Source organism: Rousettus aegyptiacus, unplaced genomic scaffold (assembly GCF_014176215.1).
Source record: "Rousettus aegyptiacus isolate mRouAeg1 unplaced genomic scaffold, mRouAeg1.p scaffold_m13_p_10, whole genome shotgun sequence".
NCBI classification, from domain to species: domain Eukaryota; kingdom Metazoa; phylum Chordata; class Mammalia; order Chiroptera; family Pteropodidae; genus Rousettus; species Rousettus aegyptiacus.
Window position 1 is genome coordinate 65,281,932 of NW_023416285.1, and position 23,107 is coordinate 65,305,038.

General features: G+C 34.8%; 1 protein-coding gene across 2 annotated transcripts in view; it reads left to right on the forward strand.

Moving 5' to 3' along the window:
* Positions 1-23,107, forward strand: part of SCFD2 (sec1 family domain containing 2) — a 346,047-nt gene that overhangs the window by 118,548 nt on the left and 204,392 nt on the right. The window contains exons 5-6 of one of the 2 annotated variants that reach the window (XM_016119586.2): positions 8,208-8,457; positions 11,430-13,393. In XM_016119586.2, coding sequence (XP_015975072.1) covers positions 8,208-8,457; positions 11,430-11,524 — 345 coding nt within the window. In that variant the 3' untranslated portion in view covers positions 11,525-13,393. Of the gene's footprint in view, positions 1-8,207; positions 8,458-11,429; positions 13,394-23,107 lie in introns of those variants that run through there. The other variant, XM_016119585.2, reaches the window with a different exon arrangement.

Below are 23,107 nucleotides of genomic sequence, written 5' to 3' on the forward strand. Positions count from 1 at the left end.
TCAACAATACAGTGACTCAAACAGGATAGCTTACTTCCCAAAAACATTGTAGTCTAGAAATCGTTGGATGATTCAGTCCACGTGCCACTCAAAATGTGGTCTACAGACCAGCAGCACTGGAATCATCTGAAACTTGTTAGAGTACAGAATCTTTAGGCCCTATCCCAAACATAAAGAATCAGCATTTGCGTTTATCGAGAGCCCCAGGTAATCCATATGCACATTAAATTTTGAGAAGCTCATTTTGAGGAACTCATTTTGCCTTGCCTTTCTCTAAAAGAAGATAGCTGAAATTATCTACCACAACTTTATGTGTTTTAGCCATGAAAAGGCGAAAAAGAGAGTAGAAATAATGAGCTTTCTTTTTAGGATGTGACATCCTTAAATCGGTAAATATTGGTACTTACTGCGTTAAAAATTAAAACTGCGACAAGTTTAAAATATTCATCATTTCCTTTAAAATAATAGCCAACCTATTACAAGCTAAATAGATAACATTTTATGAAAAATAACTATATTTCCAAAACAAAGAAAAAATAAGTGAGACTGGAATTGGTTTATATTTTTGCAAATGTCTTTAATGTCTCACTGAATAGAAAACAGCTGGATTCTCATATTTGCCTCCTTATTTAATATGCTGCCATATGTTGTTTTGGTTGAAGTATATGAAGAAAATCCAGTCTCAGGCAGATACATAGTTGGAAAAGGGAGGAATATTTGATAGCCTTTTCAGATTTTGTGGATATATATTTTTGATACTATACTTAGACTCTAAAAAGTAGTAATTTCTTAAAGGTAAGTTGTAATGTGGACTTGGAAATCATATCAATGAGCTTTTTGTACTCTTTTATATTAAAACTCACTCATCTAACTTGTATTTTGGATGGATCTTTTGCCTATGCCTTATTTTCTTACATCATACATTGGTCATTTGGAAAATATTGACTGAGTTAAGCAGATCTTCCAAATGTTGACGCATTTCATTATGCAATTAAAAAAATCACATTTTTAATGTCACCATTATTCTCATTAGAAAGTCTTTAAGTATAGAGAGTCTGGCAGTGGCAGATATAAGTTTTCCAAAATTTGAATTTTTGCTTAAAAGGCAGAATTTTATTATTGGCAATAAATATCAGTTGTTTTTCTTGAAGAAACAGGCTCACTTGGTTCATTTTTGAGAAAATGTTTGGTAAATACCCAAGTCTTAATAAGCATAGTTTCTTTATCTGAAATTCTTTCAATTAACAATGGTATTGCATGAGAGAAACCGTTAATTCAGTTCGCGACTGCAATAACTGCACCAGGGCTTTTCCTCAAGATAACCATTATACTTTACTATATATTGCAGAAGTACTTTATGTATAGTTCGTGTTTTGTTACACAGAATGTTAAAGAGACATTTATTTAAGGGTTGAGATTTTGTAAGATTAATTTTTATTGCTTAATCAAGAGCGTCGTTAAGTAAAACTGGCTTTTAAAAAATTTCAGCCGTGAAAACGTAGCGTATTGGTGCAGACCGCAGTGACTGTAGGCATGGTTAAGAACCCCTCTCCTTGACCTGTGTTAAGGTACCAGCAATTTTACCCACCATTATTTTAGCAAATGTTAACACAGTGAAAAAGGCAAAAAATGTCTTATGTTTGTTATAAAATTAGTTTTGACCTTACCTTGTAGACCTCTTGAAAAGGTCTGTGGGGTCTCAGATCTAAAAAACAGTGTCCTATATGAATATTATGGGCCTGATGAATATTAGCTTATGAGATTGCATGGTTTTAGACTGACTACTTCTAGGCAAAATTGTTAAGTAGCAAATTTTAAATTTGGTGTGTTTCCGTGCCTTCCATTTCTGTGATATCCCTGCAGGCACTCACTTGATCCTTAGTGGTACAGGTGCCACCCAAGTAACTATTCGTGCTGCGCCTGCTTGTTTGTTTAGTTATTCTATGAAGCCCTACTGTGTACTGTGTACCAGGTTCTCTACCTGGGCTGTGGATGCCCAACCTTACACAAACCACTTACATTAATTTCCTATTGCTGCTATAGCAAATTACCACAAACTTAGTGGCTTAAAACAACATAAATTTACTATCTTACAATTGTGTAGATCAGAAGTCTGACACCATGACACCAGTCTCACTGGACTAAAATCAAGGCATTGGCAGCACTAAATTTGTTTCTGGAGGCTCTAGGGGAGCATTTGTTTCCTTGCCTTTTTCAACTTCTAGAGTCCCCCCTGTATTCCTTGGCTCACAGTCAGCTTCCTCCATCTTCAAAGCCAGCAATGTTGCTTCTTTCTGACCCTTAATCATTGCATCTCTCTCTAACCACAGACAGGAAAGGTCCTCTACTTTAAGTACTCACGTGATTAGACTGGGCCCACCCAATAATACAGGACAGTCTCCCCATCACAAGATCCATAACATAAATCACAGCTGCAAAGTTCCTTTTGCCATATAAGGTAACATTTACCATTCTGGAGACTAGAGTCTGGGCTTTTTTGGGGGACCATTATTCTGCCTACCACTCACTCTTAGTATGTATATGTTAGACATTTGTTGAAGGAATGAAGGAAGGATCCTATCCCATCACTTATTTTTAGAGCTTTGCTCCTTCCTAATACTAGATGTTGACTTTTTAAGACTCAATCAAGGTACCACCTCTTCTAGGATTTAGGTGGTCTTTACTGTGTTTCTAAAGTGAATGAATACCTCTACTGATTAGAGCACTTATTACTATGTCATCATAACTATTTACTCCTACCCCACTTACCTGTAAGCTCCTTGAATTTTATGTCTTGCTTTGCTCTTTATATGCCCAGAATATAGCACAGTACCTGGCACATAGTATGTACACAGTAAAGAATGCATGAGTACATCAATGAATTAATTATTTTTATATTTACCAAGTTACATTTTTGCATTTTGCCTGAAGCATATAAAGAAGTACATTCCCCCAAAGAGGGAGAATGACTTTAGTTATGGGAATTTAAGGCTTAATGGAAGTCCTAATAAAGGATAGCAAGTGACTATTTGGGGCAGAAGGGCCTTAGGCACTTCCTCAGGCCGCCACTGGCAGCATGCCCAGGACTGAGCTGAAGCTTGGAGGAATTGCAGAGATGGTTCTCCAGCAGGACCTTAAGGTGGCTTAGAGTTTTGCTGTGTCAGCAGGCTCTATACCAGGGAGGAGCAGGTGTGGAGCTGGCCCAGCCTGCTCTGCAGCCGCACAGCATATGGCCTGTCTGCTCCTCATGCCTACAGAGGTAGCCAGCACAGAGACAGACTGACTTTGCAAAGGTGTTTTTATTCAGCCAAAAAGTTGGCTTTTCTAAAGAAAACATGCATTTACAGAGGGCCTTTTATATGGAGTTACTGGGGACTCATTCAAAAATAATAGAAGCCCCAGTCTGCAGAATAATTTTGTCACTCTAGACACAGCTCCAATCTTCCACCTCCTAGCAGTAGGCCCATTTATATCAAAATGGATGAGAAATTTAATCCTTGATATTTTATAAAGAAGTCATTTTTTGTTTTTTTTTGCTTTGGTTGTGGTTTGCTCTGTGTGTGTGTTTTTTAATGATGTCTATACTGCCTTTAACCTTTGACTAACTTTGCAGTTAAGTCCCAAGATGTGGTTTCATATCTAGTTTTTGTAAGCTGCTTCTCCCTCCTTTGAGACTGCTAACTTACTATTCTTAGAAGGTATTTCATTCCCTTACTAGTGATCTCGATCACTTTTGATAGGGAAGAAAGTGATTGAAGTAGTAGTAGTTAATATTCATATGAGGTTATGTGCCAGGCACAATGTTATGTGATTTATTCCTATTATTAAATCTTTAGAACAACCTTATGACACAAATGCTGTTTTTGTATATCCATAAATGTAAGGGAGAACGTTTTCCTCAAAAACAGCCTTCAGAAAAGAGGACGTCTCCTTATATTTGAATCTTCACAAAGACTGCCTCACGGTGGGGATTACTCTATTTTAAAACACAAAGTAGTTTAAGCAGTTGTCCTAGTACTATGAAAATGGGTGCCCATGGTTTGGGATTGCTTAATATTCATGTATTTGTGGTAGTATTTCCACTTTACAGATCAGGAAACTGAGATTTAAAGAAGTTAAATAACTTGCCCAAAGTCATACAGCTAGTACGTAGTACAGCCAGGGTTTAAACCTAGGCTTATAATCTTACTTCCCAATCCTCATTATTAATCCTCCTCAGATTCTTTCACCTTTGAAAAGGTTTCAATCTGGGGAATCACTGACATTTTCCTTTCTTCTTGTTGAAGTTTCATTCTAAGGACGGAGATCAGAGAATGGGTATATCTCCAGTCTGGAGCCATGCTTTTATGGATAGTACTAGAAAGCTCTAATTTACCTTCTAAGCCAAGGTGGCATGAGATTCCCTCTGTTTCATTCTTGCCAGATGATCACCCTGCCTTTTGTCATTGGTGAGAAAGTCATTGTTTCCCGAGTCAGTCCTTTACCTTGGCTCTTGTAGGAACTCTTCCTCGTACTCAGTTGAAATCATCTTTCCTGGAATTTTCAGTCTAACAGAAAGGAGATCAAAATATTTGTCTCTATTATCTTCCCTCCCCCTCCACTTCCCTCCTGGTCCTCTTCCCTCTCCTCTTTCTAATAAATATTTTATTTTAGAATAGTTTTAAATTTATAAGATAGTACAGAGAGTTTCTGTGTATCCCTCAGCTTATTGTTGAAATCTTACATTATTGTGGTACATTTGTCAAAACTGAGAAACCAACATTGATACACACTATGAAGTATAAACTTCAGACTTTATTATGATTTCACTAGTTTTTCCTTAATATTCTTTCTTTGTAATTCCACATTACATTTTGTAGTTATATTTCCTTGGTCTTATCTGGTGTAGGGCAGTTATTCCATCTTTCCTTGTTTGTTTGTTTGTTTGTTTGTTTGTTTTATGACCTTGATAGTTTTGAGGAGTATTGGCCAGCCATTTTGTAGAATGTCCTTCAATTATGATTTATCTGATTTTTTTGTGTGTGGGTTATAGGTTTGGGAGCAGAGTACCACAAAAGTGAAGAGCCATTTTCATTGCATTTTATTAGAGACTCATAATGTCATTGTGACTTATCACTGGTAGTGTTAATGTTGATCTTTTGGCTAAGGTAAAGTTACTCCTCTCCTTTCCTTACATGATTTTTTTAAGAACAAGTGACAATGTACAGCCCATAGTCAAGAGGTTGGGCTATTAAACTCTACCTTCAGGTGGGGCTAGCTATGTAAGTTATTTGAAATTTTCTGTAAGGAAGATTTATCTCTTCTACATTTATTTATTAATACAATCACTAATTCATGTAAGCATGGAGTGATGCACATTTATTCTGTACTTTGCGTTATAATCTATTTCAAATTTATTTATTTTCTTGCTCAAATTGTTCCTACTTTGGCCACTGGGAGGTCTTCTAGTCGTCTCTTGTGCCCTTTTGACATGCTCTTATTTTTTTTATTTTTTACAAGCTTCCTTACTTTCTGCACTACATTTCCCATGTTCCTCTGTATTTTCCTTGCCCCATTCCTAGAATTAACCATTTCTCTAAGGATCCCTGGTTTATTTTATTTGAGAGAAATGAAAGATATTAGAAACTAAGATCTAACTTGCTACTGGGGTGTCACTACCTCTAGATCGTCTTAGTGGACAGAATTAGGAAATACGTGTATGTGTATGCACACATGTCTACAATGTTTCTGCATCTACATTTGTTTCTGTAGTAAAACTTTTCTTTTTTGGGCATTTATATTTTACTGTGTAGTCCACAGTGAGACTATGATTTCCTGCCTTCTACCACTAATGGTAATGTTTTTTAAAAAAGGTGGGAGGAGAAAGTGAAAATGGAGACCTCAACCTAAATATGATTTAAAAGCTCAGCCATCTTCTAGTTATCATTTTAGAGATAAAGAGATTCTAAGAGGTTTACTGAGATTCTACAAGGTTAAGGAACTAGGTAGTGAAATAGTATCAGAATCCGAGTTGTTGAAATGGAGCCTTTTTATTTCCACTTTATCAAATGCCTCTTTTAGACTGATTAGTATTCTTGGCTTTGTATTCAACTCAGTAATTAACTTCTTGGGATGCATTAAGCAGATGAGATGTAATTTTAGAAATTGATTTGCTCAAGTAATGCTTAGCTAACAGAAGTCTGCTAGAATGTCACTAAAGGGATTTTGTTCTCTAGGAACATATCTTAGATCGACCACTTGAAAATGATGCTCTCATGGCCAGATGTTGATGAGTGAATCTTTTCAAATGATTATGATGATTATCCTACTATGTTTTACTTTTTATAACTATCTTAAAAAGAATCCTTTTTCTCTAGGTAGAGAATCATAGGGCTTCTATGAAATAGATCCTTGATGTATACACCTGCTTTTTAGAAATGGGATATAAAGCAATAAAGGAGTCTGCTTAATGTCATTTAATGAGTTCGTGATAGGGTAAAAAATTAAAAAAATAACTAAACAGCAGCCCTCACTGCCCATTTTTAACAGGCCAACCACACAGCTCCTTTTTTTTAAAATTGCTTTTGTCAGCTTGTAAAGCAAAGAACGAACACTTGAAGGTTCCACTCAGGAAACTCCCAAAGCTATAGGACAGTTCTAGAATGCCATTCAAAGCCCTTTCCTTCTTGTGTTTATACTTGATAAATTATGTCTTGTCATCACGTAACAGTAAAATCTCCATTTTGTTTTTCCACTTTTACCTTATTCATTCCAAAGACTTACCATTTTATTTTCTGTGGTACATTGTGGCCATCCAAGATTTTTAGTGGAAATAAATGGTAACAGCTGTTTTTCTTGTGCCAAATAAGGTAATTGTGAACCTTAACCTTGAGATGATATAGCCAAATTTTTCCAGGTGTGAACATGACTTGACTAGAAATGCTCATTTTGGGTAGTCATCCCAATATAAAATCACATTCATCTGTTTGATATCAGCTTCATTCAAACATGAGTTTCTGTAGGTCTTTCTTTATTCCATTACTTCCTTCTTAACATAGCTTTTCCACTTCAAAATAGTGTATGTTCATGTACATAAACACACACACACACACAACACCTACCCTAAAGTCCCGTCTTCCTTTCCTGTTTTATTTTTCTCAATAGCACTTACCAACATCTAATGTATTACATATTTTACTTCTTTAGCTTTTAATTGTCTGTTTCCCCCAACTAAAATGTAAATTGTATGAGAGAAGGGGATTTGTTTTGCTCATTTGTGTTCACAGACCTAGAATATTATCTGGAACATAGTAGATACTCAGTGAATGCTTCTGAATGAATAATGTGAAAGTCACAAGCTGTGAACACTTGGCTCCTGATTTTATTTATTTTAAAATAAAACTCAAAAATAGTTGAGTTTTATTTTAAAAGGTTATTTTATATTATAGGGGAAATTAGATCACATTATTTAAAATGGGGGTTTATCTACTCACCAAAAATCCCAGAATTCGTATTAGAAACATGCAATCAGTCCAGTGATGCAATGCTATTATCACAGGTGTGGAATTTTGAAATAATCTATTAAATATCGCTTAAGAAATTGGTGTAAAAGCTAAAAGCAAAATCTTTTTACAGCTTTAAGGTGAATTATCTTCAGACTAACTGTAAGATATCTTGAACCCTGTTACATTACCCAGTTTGATTCCTTGTTCTATTCACCAGATTTAGTAGAAAATTACTTCACTGTTATATAAAAAAAAATCTATTCTAATATTTGCCAATATAGAGAATATTAAAAAGAATATGCTGCAAAATCTGAGGCCATTCCTCTGAAGAAGTGTCAGCATTCATGTGGAATATAGATGCTGGCATGTTTTTATTTTTAATCATATTATTTTATAAACATATTATTTTTATTTTAAATTTTTGGTGTCTGAAGTACTCGTATTTTTATTTTTAACTTATTTAATATTATTTTAAGCAATATGTAAGATAATATAGAAGGGTCTGCAGCTTGACTAGCATTCTATAAACTAGATATTTTAAAACAAGAGCTCTAATGCCTAATTTTTTGCAATATTCTCTTCAGGCTGAGAAACAAACAAATAAGAAGCAATCTAGTCACTGAACATCAAAGATTTGTTTGCAAGTTCTCTTTGGACTGATGTACATGAATTACGTCTTGGTACAAGATTGACATATTTTCACATTACCACCTTTAATTTCAGAGCATTGGAGATTCGACTATATCTATTGTGTTAAATCAGCTACTACCCATGATTAAGCCTTCAAATCAGAGGACCAATGATGACTACAGCTCTGAAGAGCTATTGATCCTCCTAATATATATTTATTCTGTCACTGGAGAGTTCACAGAGGACAAAGACCTGGCTGAAGCTGAAGAAAAAGTGAAGAAAGCATTGGTTCAGGTCTTTTGTGAGGAAACTGAATTGTCACCTTTGCTGCAAAAAGTCACAGGTGAGTGTTTAACGAAGATATAAGACATAAATATTACTGATACAGAAAACAGAGTTAAAAATAAAGGCTATTGTAGGAAGAAGATGAAGTGATCTTCATGGGAATTGTTTAGAATTTTAAGAGGGATGGTGAATGCTAGCTAACCTTTAAGATCAGAAGTTTTCATTGCATTATTTATTTTTCCAGACTTGGGAGTTAAAAATAAATAATACAATGAAAACTTCTAATTCCTTGTCAGAATTTGTATTCCATATAGCCAAAGCCTTGTTAAAATAGCTAAATACTCCTTAAATAACATCTTTATATATAACAAATATTAGGAAAAATAAAATGAAGTGCATTTTATTCAAAGAAGTTTCTATTGACATTCTCTTTGAGATTGTCATTTCAAACTTAAAAAAAAAAAATGTTTCCCTAAGATATTACACAATGTGATAGGATTAAAAGTTGCCATTTTCCAGAATTGTTTCTTATTTTGACTCCTCATATTTCATTTTGAATCTGAATTAATTGATAGCATCCAAAATAATAACCAAATATTCCAGTAAAGTAAGCTATGTTAATTTGGGGAAATATATAATTAAATATTATAAAATCTAACTGCATTCTTTTAGTAAGAACTGTGATATAACTCATAGAGACATTTATTTGTGTTACTCTTTATCAAATGCAATATTTTTGTTTATATTTTGTGTAAGGCTTATTTTCATTAATACTATCGAGCTTGGGTCTTTCTGAAAGCAAGATGTTATTACAATTTACACATAAAACTGAAATGCTTAAAAAACATAGCAAGTTTCCATTTGTTAATGTGTGTGTGTGTGTGTGTGTGTGTGTGTGTGTGTAGTCCTCTCCATTTAGGAAGGCTCAATTGAGGAAGATTATATATCTTCCAACTTCTCCTGCTTGCCCCTATTGTGCCTCACTAGAGGGAGTATCCAGATTGCACAGAAGCAGGCTGTGTAGCTGTCAACCTAAATGCCCCATGCCTGTATGTTTTCCTTTGTGCCCACTGCTGACCTTTCCTATGTTTGGTTGTGGAAAATGAAACCTTGACGAGATGGAAACTGAATGAAGTTTCCACAGAAATGAAACGTTTTCTTGCTTAGTATAGAACCTGTTTGCCAACTTAAAATCTACCTAAGGAATACTTGTGGAACTTATTCACATTTCATTTAGGTATAGTACTATATGTGATTACACATGTTTGGCTATAAATGAATACTGACTTAGAAAGCTTTAATATGGTTTACACAGTTCTTAGAACAGTGATTTGATTCAAAGTAAAATTGAATGCTAGGAAAATTTAATAGGAAGTTATTTTTAAAATGCATAATTTCAGAAACAGACAACAAAGATGATATGTTTTAGCTGAGGTTATTTGTATAGCTTTTCTGTAACATCAGTATGTTACTATATTTTTTTGGGAATTGAAGTCATGCTGTAAGAGTATTCATTTAATATTTGCTCAAGGTGTTTATTGACCCGGCATTTCATCCTTTATTAGTTTCTCTATGATTGCTCAGGATATTTCATTTTCTTGTTTTTAAGTGTGATTTCACATTTTAAGACACTTCTGTACATTTATGTTTATATTAAGAAAGCTTGTTAAGTTTAGTAGTGGAAGGTTAAAAAATAAGAATTTGTGGAAATTTTAGTATATTTTTAAATTTTAGAAACTTATTTTGTAACACTGACTATACATTCCTATACATTAACTTTACATGTACAGTTTAAACAAGATGAATAAGATGTGCTGCTTAAATTAGACTTAAGTGAACTTACCAGTGGAACATAAATACATTCATTGATCAACTGCTGTGTACACCAAAAGAACTTTATTTCTGAAGATAGACTTTTACTTGGGCAGTGTAGACATACCCCTTATCGAGTATATTGTAAAGTCCTGAGAAGTAGCATTTATATTTATAGTTAGCTACTGAGGAGACTGTTTAATCTATATCCCAAAATAAAAATAGAATAGTGTTGAGGCTATTGTGACTCAATCTTATGGAATAGAATGGTATACCCCAGGACGTGTTGGAAGAATCAAATTGTCTTCAAATATGTTTAGCCTATCAGGGAACTAGGTTAGTTTTTACCATGAACTTGCCCACAGTATTATGCTTATGTTATTCTAGTTTACAGTCTTGGCTTACTTTGTTACTGGGTGGCAAAAAAATTTTTATGCCTTGTGTATATGATATGGTTGATGAAATATGGTTAAGAAATATTGTAAACAAGCACTTAATCAATATAAGAATTCTACATATTGTATAATGCTATAATTTTACTAATCTGAACTGTCAATATGATCAAAAAAACAACACTTTTTCCATTACCCAATTGCTAAGTGATGGAACCAGGATCTGAACTCTGGTGTTCCAGATCTGGAGCCCACATCTTTAAACACGAGGTTTTAAACCTGCCCAAGCTCTCTTCCATAACCATTGCACTTATTATGTTCTCTAACTTATGCTTGCTTACATTTATTGTTTTATGCCATAGATGCTCAACCATTCTATCATGTTCTTATTTTCTGAACAGCGAATTAATATTTGGTTAATATTTTAGATATTGCCTGTGCTTTTTTAATCTGTCTATAATAGCTACTTATAGATGTTTCCTCATACCTTTCTATCCTTGTGCATCTATCCTTTTTGTTTCTTCATTGCTATAAATAAATTAAAATAACATTTCTAGTCACTAAAATCTTTTGATTGTCTAGCTTTTCTAAAATAGGAATAACACTTAAATTCTTTTCATTTCAGTAATATCTCTTGACAATAATTGCTCTGTGTTTAAAATTTGTATTTTCTTTTATATGTTAAATATGTAATTTACTTTTGACAGTTTCTTTCATTTCTCCCTATTCTTTCCTGTTATGGACAGGACAATGAGAAATTGTAATTGGCAAAACAAAGCGAAACTTCAGTATGGTCAATGGCAGCATCCTATTTTCTTTTTAATAGATACATTTGGGGAGAGTCATAGGCAAAAACGCTCTTTTCTACTCACACAGAATAACAAGGATTGGCTCTCTGGGTGTCAGCAATGGGAGCTGTAAAAAGAAGGTTAGTTTGGCCTAAATATGCCATTTAGTGTTGTCATTTCTCAGTCTTGCTAAGTTCAAAGAGAGTATCAGTTTCCAAATATGTTAGTGTCTGCATGGCAGTCACAGGAAAAAACAAAGAAAAACCATTTCATTCTTCAGAGAATGAAATCAAAATGCTAATTTTAAAGGTCTATGCATACTTAGAATGTCATCATGCAGGGAACTGTATCAGAAAAAGCATAGGGCTCAGATGAGGAAATCCTTGATTCAAAAGTTGGGCTCTGCCATTTCCTAACAGTGTGAACCTTGATAATAAACATAAGTGCCCTATTGATCCCCCATGATTTTGCTGAGAATCAAATGATGTTATGTATATGAGCTAATTTTTGGTTCTACAGTATTATAAATAGATCATTTTTTCCCATTGCTCTTATTATTTCAATAGCATCTAGCTGTCATATAGGGAAGTGCTTCCTAACCTTTTTTACATTGTGATGCTCGTAGACAGAGAATGTTTGCATTGTATACTGAGGTAAGTGGACAGGACTGCCGTGGTCAGAGTCAACGAGTTCTCAGGGCTCGGACCCTATGTGGTTGACCTGTGAACTGAAGTGAAGCAGCATCTGGGTACAGCTGGAACCTATTAGGGGCAAATCAGTGTGCTAAGGTTTGTTGATCAGAAGGCTCTGGAATCAATAAACAAAGAAAAACAAAATGTGCATATGGTTTTTGACTCCCAAAGCTATTTTGGAAAAATTTCTTTCTGGTGAAACATTTTTATATTGCTCCTTGATTTATTTCTATGAATTTTTATAGTATCTTTAAAGAAAAGATTAATAGGGGCTAGATTTACTTAATTAGGTTTAGTGTAAAGCTAGGTGATGAATGATTCAAAGTAGGTAAAAATTCTATAGTTAAGATAGAAGCAGGTTATTACCATAGAAACTGTAATTTATATTTCTTAGACTCCTATTTTACTTCCTGTTGATAATTTGGGATTATCAGTTACTGTATCATTGCATTAGGATTATACCTAGATATATGTAATGGAAAATTTACCAGATTAGCTTAACAAATAGGGACTCATTTTTCTTAGCAGGAGGTTCACAGACAGGCAACGGAACTCATGCTCTTTCCGGCCCATGCCTCCTTCTCTCCCTTAACTTCCTTCCTTTCTTCCTTCCTGAAGGTGTGGTTTTTGTCCTCATGGCCTTAAGGTGGGCACTCATTCTTGACATACTATGTCCACGTTTTTTCAGTCAAGAAGTGAGGAAGGATGAAAGCAAAAGACATATAATAACAGAGTCTGTCCTTTTTTACATTAGGAAAATAATAGCCTTTCTGTAAGTCCTACCCAAAAGACTTGTATACTAGCTAACTGAATCTCATGACCGTTTCTGGCTGCAGGAGAATCTGATGAGTATTTTCAATTGGGCATATATTTATCATGAACAAAGTCAGGGTTCTATTAGAAGAGAGAAAGTAAGCATGAACATTAGGTAAGAAACTTGTATTTGCTGCAATTATCATTATAGGCTTCCCTTACACAGGAAATTCTAAGGCAAAGATAATATACTATGAAGTGAAGTGCTGTCCAAGGTTTCTTAATTTTACAGTTATAATATCGAAACTTCTTTTACAGCATATACAAAAATGATGATTTTTGAATGCTAGTATCAATGGGCTTGTATCTCAAATAGTTTCAACTAATCAATATTTATTACACATGTCTAGATATCTAGCATTATTCTAAGCATAGAATCTATGGGGACAGTGGCAGTAGAGTATAAAGAAATTAAAAGTAAAACTACTACATGGTTCAGCAATTCCACTTCTGGGTATTTATCCAAAGAAATCCAAAACACTGATTCAAAAAGATATATGTATTCCTATGTTCATTGTAGCTTTATTTACAATAGCCAAAATATAGAAGCAACCTGAGTGTCCATTGATAGATGAATGAATAAAGAAGAGGTGATGCGTGTGTGTGTGTGTGTGATGGATTATTACTCAGCTATAAAAATAATGAAAGTTGGCATTTGCGACAGCATGGATAGACCTTGAGGGTATTATGCTAAGTGAAATAAGTCAGACAGGGAAAGACAAATACTCTATGATTTCATTTACATGTGGAATTTAAAAAACAATAAATAATCAAAACAGAAACAAATTCATAGATACAGAGGGCAAATTGGAAGGGAGTTGGGAGGATGGGTTAAAAAAGGGGAAAGGATTAAGATGTACATTGCTAGTTATAAAAATAGTCACTGGGATATATAGTACAGCATTAGGAATATAGTCAATAATATTTGAATAACTATGGTGTCAGATTGGCATTAACTTATCGGAGTGGTCACTTTGTAAGGAATATAAATGTCTAATTACCATGCTGTACACTTGAAACTAATATAAAATAATATCAAATGTTAACTGTAATTGAAAAAAATCAAAAAAGGGGGGAAAGGTGAAGGGGAATAAGAGTTTTAAACTTTTAAGTATAAAACAAATAAGTTATGGGAATTTGCAGAACTGCATAGGAAATATAGTCAATAATATTGTGATAGTATCTTATGGTGTCAGATGGTTGTTGGACTTACGGTGATCATTTCTTTAGGTATATAAATATTGAATAACTATGGTGTATACCTCAAACTAATATAATACTGTATATTAGTGATATTTTAATAAAAATATTTTTTTTTCAAAAAAGAACCAGAGCGCAGATCTACTTGACTGGAGCCTTTGGTTAAATTTATTCCTAGGTTTTTTTTTTTCGATGCTATTGTAAATGGCATTATTTTCTTAATTTCTCTTCTTGATAATTCATTATTGGTGTACAGAAATGCAACTGATGTCTGAACATTTATTTTTTATCCTGCTACTTTACTGAATTCATCTTCAATTCTAACATTTTTTTGGTGAGATCTTTAGCATTCTCTATATAGTATCACATCATCTTCAAATAATGACAGTTTTTCTTCTTTCTTTCCAATTTGAATGCTTTTTATTTCTTTTCTTTTTCTTCTCTGATTGCTATGGCTAGGACTTCCGATACTATGTTGAATAAAAGTGGTGAAAGTGGACATTCTTGTCTTGTTCCTGATCTTAAGGAAAACACTTAGTTTTTCTGCATTAAATATGATGTTAGCTGTGGGCTCGGGTTCTGGTTCTAACTCTGGATTTCAGTAGATGTGTAATCTTGAGCAAGTCATTTAAATTCACTGATTCTCAATTTCCTCATAAATAAAATGGAGATAGTAATACTACTGAACTCATGAGATGAAATAATTGAAGTGTTTGATACAGCTGTTGGTGTATAATGTATATAATGTTACCTATATCATCCCTATTATTTTTATCATTATTATTTTGTTGTTGGCATCACCTTTATTATCATCAAGCAATCTCTCATCAAAGAGCTTACAGTCATTTTCGAAACAAGACAGACACAGAAGACACTACAAAACAACATAATATTATACCAAATATAATTAAGCATCCAAAATGTGTGGTTATGAATGCAGTGATGGCTTGATATTAAATGACACTTATAAACAAAGAATTTCAAGTTATTAAATTGGTTCTGACCAAATAGAGCTAGGATGCACTAGGTAATAACAGCATTTTAATATCTGATGCTCCTAGATAATACTATAGTGTTCAAAGTATTTTCACACAGGAATATCTCTTTTGATCTGAAAAGAATATACAAGTTTGAGCCCATTAACATACAGGTTTAAAAACTATCATCCAAATCTGAGCTCAGATGAGATATATTTATAATTTTGCGTGCATAAATATACTTCTAATTTTTCAAACATGGTTTGGGACAGAGAATATAAAATTGTACCTAAATTTAGAAATAGTAGAGTTGCAGTTTTCTCTGTGTTTTTATTTGTCCCATGGCAGTTCCCTCCCTAAGAAGCTTTTGTCTTTAGGTGAAATTCAGATACACTCTTGGGAAGTCCTGTAGTTGCCTGGGTTTGTATGATAGGTGTCAGGACTCATAAACATATATTATTATGTTTTATGGATGGAAAGTTTCTCAAGAATGATCCAGTCTGTTCACTGCACATGAGAAAATCAAGGCCCCAAAATGTTGACTGACTTGCTTCAAATCACTAACCAGTAGGCTGTGCAATGCAAAGATGGGACTAGAGACTGTCTTCTGATTCCTAGCTCAGAATTCTTTTTACTAGAACAGAGATTTCCAAATTTTGGCTCATAGATCCCTAGGAAACTGTAGGACTTAGAACAAAAGGGTCATTGCTTCATGTGTGCTTTATGCATTATTCATAAGTTAAGTATTACTCTTATGATTTATAATATGTAAATTCATTTAAAGGTACTGCTAAAGTTATATATTTTTTCTTTTGTATCTTTCAGTTGACAGATACCAAAAGCATAATTATATGCTATCCTCATACTTTAAAAATGTTTGAAACCATGGGTTACAATAGGAGTCTCAAACTCAAATGCTTACAAGGACTAGCAAGTAATATAAATAATAAAATAGATTAGGTTTTAGAAAAACAACAGCAAAGATACAATGATAATTAGCAAAGGATATTTCATCTTAATGAAGGAGTGAACAGGGAGTGGTGGGGACTGTGTCAAACTGGAGATCCTCTAATTGTTGCCAGGAAAGCATGAATCAGATATTGCCAATCTCTCACAAAATCAGGACTAAACTCAGAATTAACCAGGTTTAAGAAATTGGCTCATTTTCAAAAACACTGTATGAGTCAAAGAGATGTTATTGAAGGGCAGAATTCAGCCCATTGAGTGGGTTTCCTCATTGCAGTCTTTATACTCAACACTACATCACATATTGATTATAGAGAAAAGCTTTTGAATCTAACTCTATGACTTACTAGAAATCTGAAAGATCTCTAGGCAGAGGAAATGGTACCCTACAGTTTTATTAGAAAGCACAGGAAGGGACCTGTGACCTTATTTTTTTACTTCCTTTAGCTAAAAGAAAAAAATTACATTCATTTAAATTTTACTCTGACATAAGTTTACCAGTGAGGTAGAATAGGTTTTCTTTCCGAATAGATTATGTAAAGATACCATCTAAGTGGAACTGGCCTTCTCACAGAACTCTATTTATGGGACAGAAAGTTCTAGGATGCAGGTTGAGTTTAATAAAAGGATGACATTTCAGGAAAATAAAGCCATGTGAAGAGCTTCCCAGCACATGGAACACACAGTGGGACTTAGGTATTGGTAGGAATTATGCTAATTGAGTTCTAAAACATTTTAGGATTTTAAAATATTAGAATGTCAAGTGTAAATTTTATGGAAAGGATGGTGCATAAGTTTTCATCAAATTCTGTGGACATTATTTTTTTCTCTCTAGATCTCTAGCTCTGCTTCTTTTTCCATGTAATTCCCAAATCTTGGGCTTAAAATAATGGCAGGATTCCTGTTACTCTAACTGGAATATCAGAACTTCACCCTGATTTAGATAAAATGTATAAGCTATCTTCCTGGTAGATCATGATATTTTTAATCATTCACTTTTTTAAAAGTTTTGATTTTAAGGGATTTTTATTAAATTTTTTATATTTTTATTTTTTCAGTTATAGTTGACATACAATATTATATTAATTTCAAGTGTACACCATGGTGATTAGACATTTATATAACTTATGAAGTGATCATCCCGATAAATTCAGTATTGATCTGACACCATACATAGTTATTACAATACTACTGACTATATTCCTCATGCTATATAATCATAAATATTTTGTGACTACCATTTGTACTTCTTAATCCCAGCCCCTGTTCCCCATCCCCCCACCCCACAATCTGACAACCACCAAAATGCTCTCTGTATCTGTGAACTTGTTTTTATTGTTTGTTTGTTTATTCTGTTCTCTAGATTCCATCCATGACATTTGTCTTTCTCTGTCTGACTTCACTCAGTACAATACCCCCTAGGACCATCCAAGTTGATGCAAATGGCAAGATTTCATTTTTTTTTATATCTAGATAATATTCTATTGTATATATGCACCACCTCTTTGTCTATTTATCCATTGATGAACACCAATGTGGCCTTCATGTCTTGGTTATTGTAAATAAAACTGCAACATACGGATGCACATGTCCCTTCAAAGTAGTGGGGTTTTGTTTTGTTTTGTTTTGTTTTGTTTTTTTGGATAAATACCTAGAAGTGGGATTACTGGGTCCTTCTTTATCTCCTGTTATTGCCTTTGTTTTAAAGTATAGGTCCTTCTTTATCTCCTGTTATTGCCTTTGTTTTAAAGTATTGCTACTCCAGCTTTTTGTTTGTTTGTTTTCACTTTCTTAAAATGTCTTTTTCTATCCCTTCATTTTCAGTCTGTGTATGTCTTCCAATCTGAAGTGAGTCTCTTGTAGGCAGCATATATAAGGGTCTTGTTTTCTTATTGATTCAGCCATCCTAGCTTTTGATTAGAGTATTTAATCCATTTACATTTAAAGTAATTGTTGCTAGATATATAGTAATTGCCATTTTATTATTCATATTTTTTATCTTTTTCTTCTTAAAGAAATCCCTCTAACATTTCCTATGATACTAGTTTGGTGTCGTTGAACTCTTTTTAGCTTTTTCTTGTCTAGGAAGCTCTTTAGCTGTCCTTTGATTCTATGTGATAGCTTTTCTTGGTAGAGTAATTGTGGTTGTAGGTGTTTGCTTTTCATCACTTTGAATATTTCCTGCCAATCCTTTCTGGACTGCAAAATTTCTGTTGAGAAATCAGCTGACAGACTTATGAGAGCTCCCATGTAGGTATCTAGATGCTTTTCTCTTTCAGCTTTGAAGATTCTCTATTTGTCTTTAACCTTTGGCATTTTAATTATGATGTGTCTTGCTATGTGCCTGTTTGGGTTCATCTTGTTTGGGACCCTGTGCTTCCTGGAGTTGTAGGTCTATTTCCTTTACCAGTTTAGAAAGATTTTCTGTCATTATTTCTTCCAATAGGTTTTCAATTCCTTGCTCTCTCTCTTCCCCTTCTCATATCTCTATGATGCAAATGTTGGTAGGCTTGATGCCGTTCCAGAGGCCACTTACACTTAAAAAAAAAAAAAAAAGATTCTGTTTTCTTATTTCTGTTTTGATTGGGTGTTTTCTGCTACCTTATATTCCAAATCGGTAATTCAGTACTCTGCTTCCTCTAATTTACTGTTAATTTCTCCTAAGGTATTTTTCATTTTGGTTATTGTATTCTTCATTTCTGACTGGTTCTTTTTTTGTATTTTCTATCTCCACTTTTATGTTTTTATCTCTTAAAAGTTCTCACTGGGTTTATCTACTCTTCACCTAAGTTCACTGAGCATCCTTATAACAAGTGTTTTGAACTCTGCCTCTGGTAGATTGCTTGTCTCAATTTCGTTTAGTTCTTTTTCTGGAGTTTTGTCCTTTTCTTTCATTTGGGACATGTTTTTTTTGTCTTCCCATTTTGGCTGCCTTACTTGTGTTTGTTTCTATGTATTAGGTAGGGCCACTATGTCTCCCAATTCTAGTATAGCAGCCTTATGTAGTAGTTATCTTGTGGGACCCAGTGGCACAGTTTTCCCTGGTCATCTGCACCAGGTGCTACAAGTGTGTCCCTTTTATGGGTTTTGTATGTCCTCCTTTTGTAGTTGAGCCTTGGCTGCTATTTGCAAGTCAATGAGAGGGATTAGACCTTGGGCTGATTGGTTATGATGACTGGCCATGACTAGTAGAGGAGCTATTGTTCAGGGGCTGACCCTACAGAGCAAGATTTGCTTTAGCAGGATTCTGGTTCCTGCCTAGTCTTCCCTTTGGGTGTGTCATCCTCAGATGTAACCCCAGGTGGTACTCTGGATCAAACCAAACCCTGCCACTAGGTGTGCAGGCCAGGGCCTTCTGAGAGAGGCCCTGCTGCAGGCCAAGTTCATTTGCAGCCTGTGCCCTACCTGGGGCCCCCTGGCATGAGCCACTAAGCAATCCAAAGATGGCTGCCACCCACACTGAACTTGGAAGTGCCTGGAGAGGCCATGTTGCAAACTGAGACTGGTCACCACTAGTGCCACACTTGGGGCTTTTCGGCAAGAGGTATGGTGTACACCAAGGCCAGATATTGCGTGTTTGGGTTTTGTGAACCTTTGAGAGATTTTAGTCCACAACATGAATCAAGAAAGGCTGTTTATATAGAAAAGCCACTTGAAGCGGTTTGGGTGAGCCCACAAATTGGGTAGAGTGGGATCTCAGGGAATCACCAGGGTAGGGTGACCAGTATTGGTCAGGTCGACAGAGATCAGATATAGCACTCACCTAAGTCTGCATGCTGGGACGGAGGAAGGCTCAATAAAGGAGCAGTGGTTCTGCCAGCACATCTGTCTGGGAGAAAGCTGCCCTTCCAACCCTTTCCCTGAAGCCAGACAATTCAGTTTCCCCCTGTATGTCCCAGGTGGCTTTCAAGCTATTCCCCCAGGACTGGAGCTCAGAGCAAGTGAGTCTGTCAGCGAGTAAGTCCACACATGGGCCCTGGGAGTGCACCAGCCCTTCGTCTCACTCAGCCATAATTTCTGCTGGTTTTCATAGCCAGAAGTTGTGGAGACTTCTCTTCCTGGCATTGGAACCCTGGGCTGGGGAGCTTGATGTGAGTCCTGGACCACTCATTCATTAGGGAGGACCTCCACAGCCAACATATTTATCTCAATTCTCAACTGCCACATGTGGGAGTGCTACCAGCCCCTTTCGTGTCTTTACCCCACTCACCAGTCTCAAAGTACCTCTTCTGTGTGTCCCTAGTTGTAGGACTTCTGTTCAGCTGGACTTCAGGTGACTCCCAATGATAGCTATTCTGTAGTTTAGTTGTAATTTTACTGTGGTTATGAGATGAGGCAAGCACAGCATTTACCTACTCCACCATCTTGATCCCTTTAAGGATTTCGTTTTCTGTGTTTTTCCTTCTCTATTCCTCCTCATTTGTCCATTTTCCTGTAAGATCAATCACACATAACAAATGATGAAAGGCATGTCCAATTTGGAAAGCATTGTTCTGAAGGTCATGGGGAAAATAGACATAGCCTAGTAAGCTCTCAACTGGAGTTCACTTGCATTCTTTTCGAAATCTAACAGAAGAAATTCTTGTCATCAATTTCAAATGAGGAAGGATTTGAGAATTTGTTTTTCAATAGGTTGTAGAAGGTAGCTCATGGTACTTTACTGTCTGCTTTAAAATGGAAAGCGTATATGTGCCCTTATCCATAATGAAAGAAAGCCACATTCTACAACCAAATAAAAATCTATTGCAATGATTTGTTTATGACAACTTTCCTCTTTTGAAAAGTTCAGGTAAATGTAGACCATATAAAATTATTATTACTGTTTGTGGCTGCCACTTTATTTATTAAACTTTCGTCTTCATTAGCACAAGGCATAGACTTTTTAAAATTATCTTAGTAGAGGTATGTCTTTCAAACAAAGCATTTTTCATAGTTGGCCAAGTACTTTTCCTAGCCTTGTAGAAAGTTTGTAAAATATGAGGTACTTTCAATCAGAGAATTATAAAAGATGAGGAGCTAATACGAATTTCTCCTTGTATGCTTCCTTCACTCCTTCACCTCTGCATTCTTTCCTCATCTCACAGCTTTCCTTCAGTAATTCATCAAATGCGGAATATGCATTTTTGCAGATTTTTGCTCCTAAGGGTACTATTACTATTCAAAAACAGTTTTCAAGATTTCAAAAATCTTTCCCTTGAGAAGTTGTTATTTAGACCCTGAGCATTCCTATTGGTTTGGCAATGATAAGGAGTTGGTATGTAACTGGAAGAGTGATCCTAAAAGTTCATCACCAGTCTTCATGTTACCCACACTTGAATGAAAACCTTAGCTCATTATAGTCAGTGACAGTGTATAAAACCATGGCTACAGAATCCAACCACTCTGCTGAAGAAGGACTCCAGGAGGTAGGGGGAAATTAATTTCAGAAAGGATTTTGCCTCATTGCTTGTTACTAATTTATGAATTCTAAATTATCGCAGCATTCCAGTATTAGACTTTTCATTAAGGAATATACCTTCATTTTGGATTTGGATTTCAGATTTCTTCTTTCAGGGCTGCCAAAACAAAACAAAACAGTAAACAGCTTTCGAGACTTGTTTTCTATTATGGTTTGCAACACGGTTTGGTATAACAGGGTCTATTTTTCCTCTAGATTTCTAAGGTTTCTGCTGGAAACTCTGATGAAGAACATATGTCTGCCCTAAATCACTCCCATGAGAAATGTTGGAACTGTTACATTCAGTTTTACTGTCCAACATATTAAAATAGTTAACCACAGCACATATTACAAAACAGCTGTATCAAGTGAAGTTTAAAATGTTTACTTCATATTTAAAATATATTACAAGCTGTGGAGAAAGACATTTAGAGCTGCCAATTTCGGTAGCTAACTAGTTAAGTAATTTTGCTAATATATTAAGGAATCACTACAAATAACTTTCTCACGTACTTAATATTTTTTGTGCCATATCATAATAATGACCATTCTTAACTAAGATACTGGAATGGATCTTCTTGCATTGATATTTATATGTGAACAAATGCATGAGACATGCTGTTCATCACTAATTTTTGTGTCTGCACATGATACCAATAGTCATAAGTGTGTATGTGAGAGAGAGAGATTGATTATTGCTGATTCTTATTAACTTCACATTTGATGTGGCATAAATTTATCAATCATGAAAGAGAAGAAATGGAATACAATGGTAATTGTCTTGAACACATAGCTATGGGATGATATGGCTGAAAAGAGCACAGTGAGGAAGGGGCCTGATATTTATTCTTATTTATGTCTGTAGTGTGTAACCTGAAAGTAAGTCATTTAGCTTACTTCAGCCCTGGGATCCTCATATAAAATGAGTCTTTTTGGGCGAATCTAAAGTCTCTTCTTTCTGTCCTATGCTATGGTTCTAATTTCATATGCTTTTTTTTTCCTGTTTTTTAAATTTGAATCAGTATATTCCTTTTCATACAGCTAAATCAGCTCCTCTACAATACCATTCTGTCTTTTTCAGGATACCACTATCATCTCAGGAGGAAAGCAGTGGAGTCATTGACTCAACTTTGTTCCCTATAGCAGTGAGCCACTCCCTGCAGACCATCTCTGTTTCCTTGGAGATGTTGTTGACATCTCTCCAAAGATGCTTCCTTATCCTCAGGCACATACTGACTGTCCCATGGACTTCTGGCTAACATCCCTGACTCTACACCTGTCCACCTATTTATTCTGCCTACTGATGCCAGCTTAACATTCTTAAATTTAATTTTATATTTTAATACCTTTACTTTAAGATTTTTCCTCCACTATGACATACCTTCTCATTGTAGAGCATTTGGAAATGTAAAGAACAATGCAGAAGTTACATGTAAATTTCATTTTATAGAGTACCTATGAAAAACAGATATTTGCTATTTGTATTTCATCTTTTCCTTCATGGTATTTTACTTTTTTTCTACTGAATTATTCATTTTATTCTTAATAATTTAAAATCAGAACACTTTGATTATTAAAGTTAATACTTAGTCAAATATTTTGCTATATGTTTTCCCAGTTGGTATTTGCCT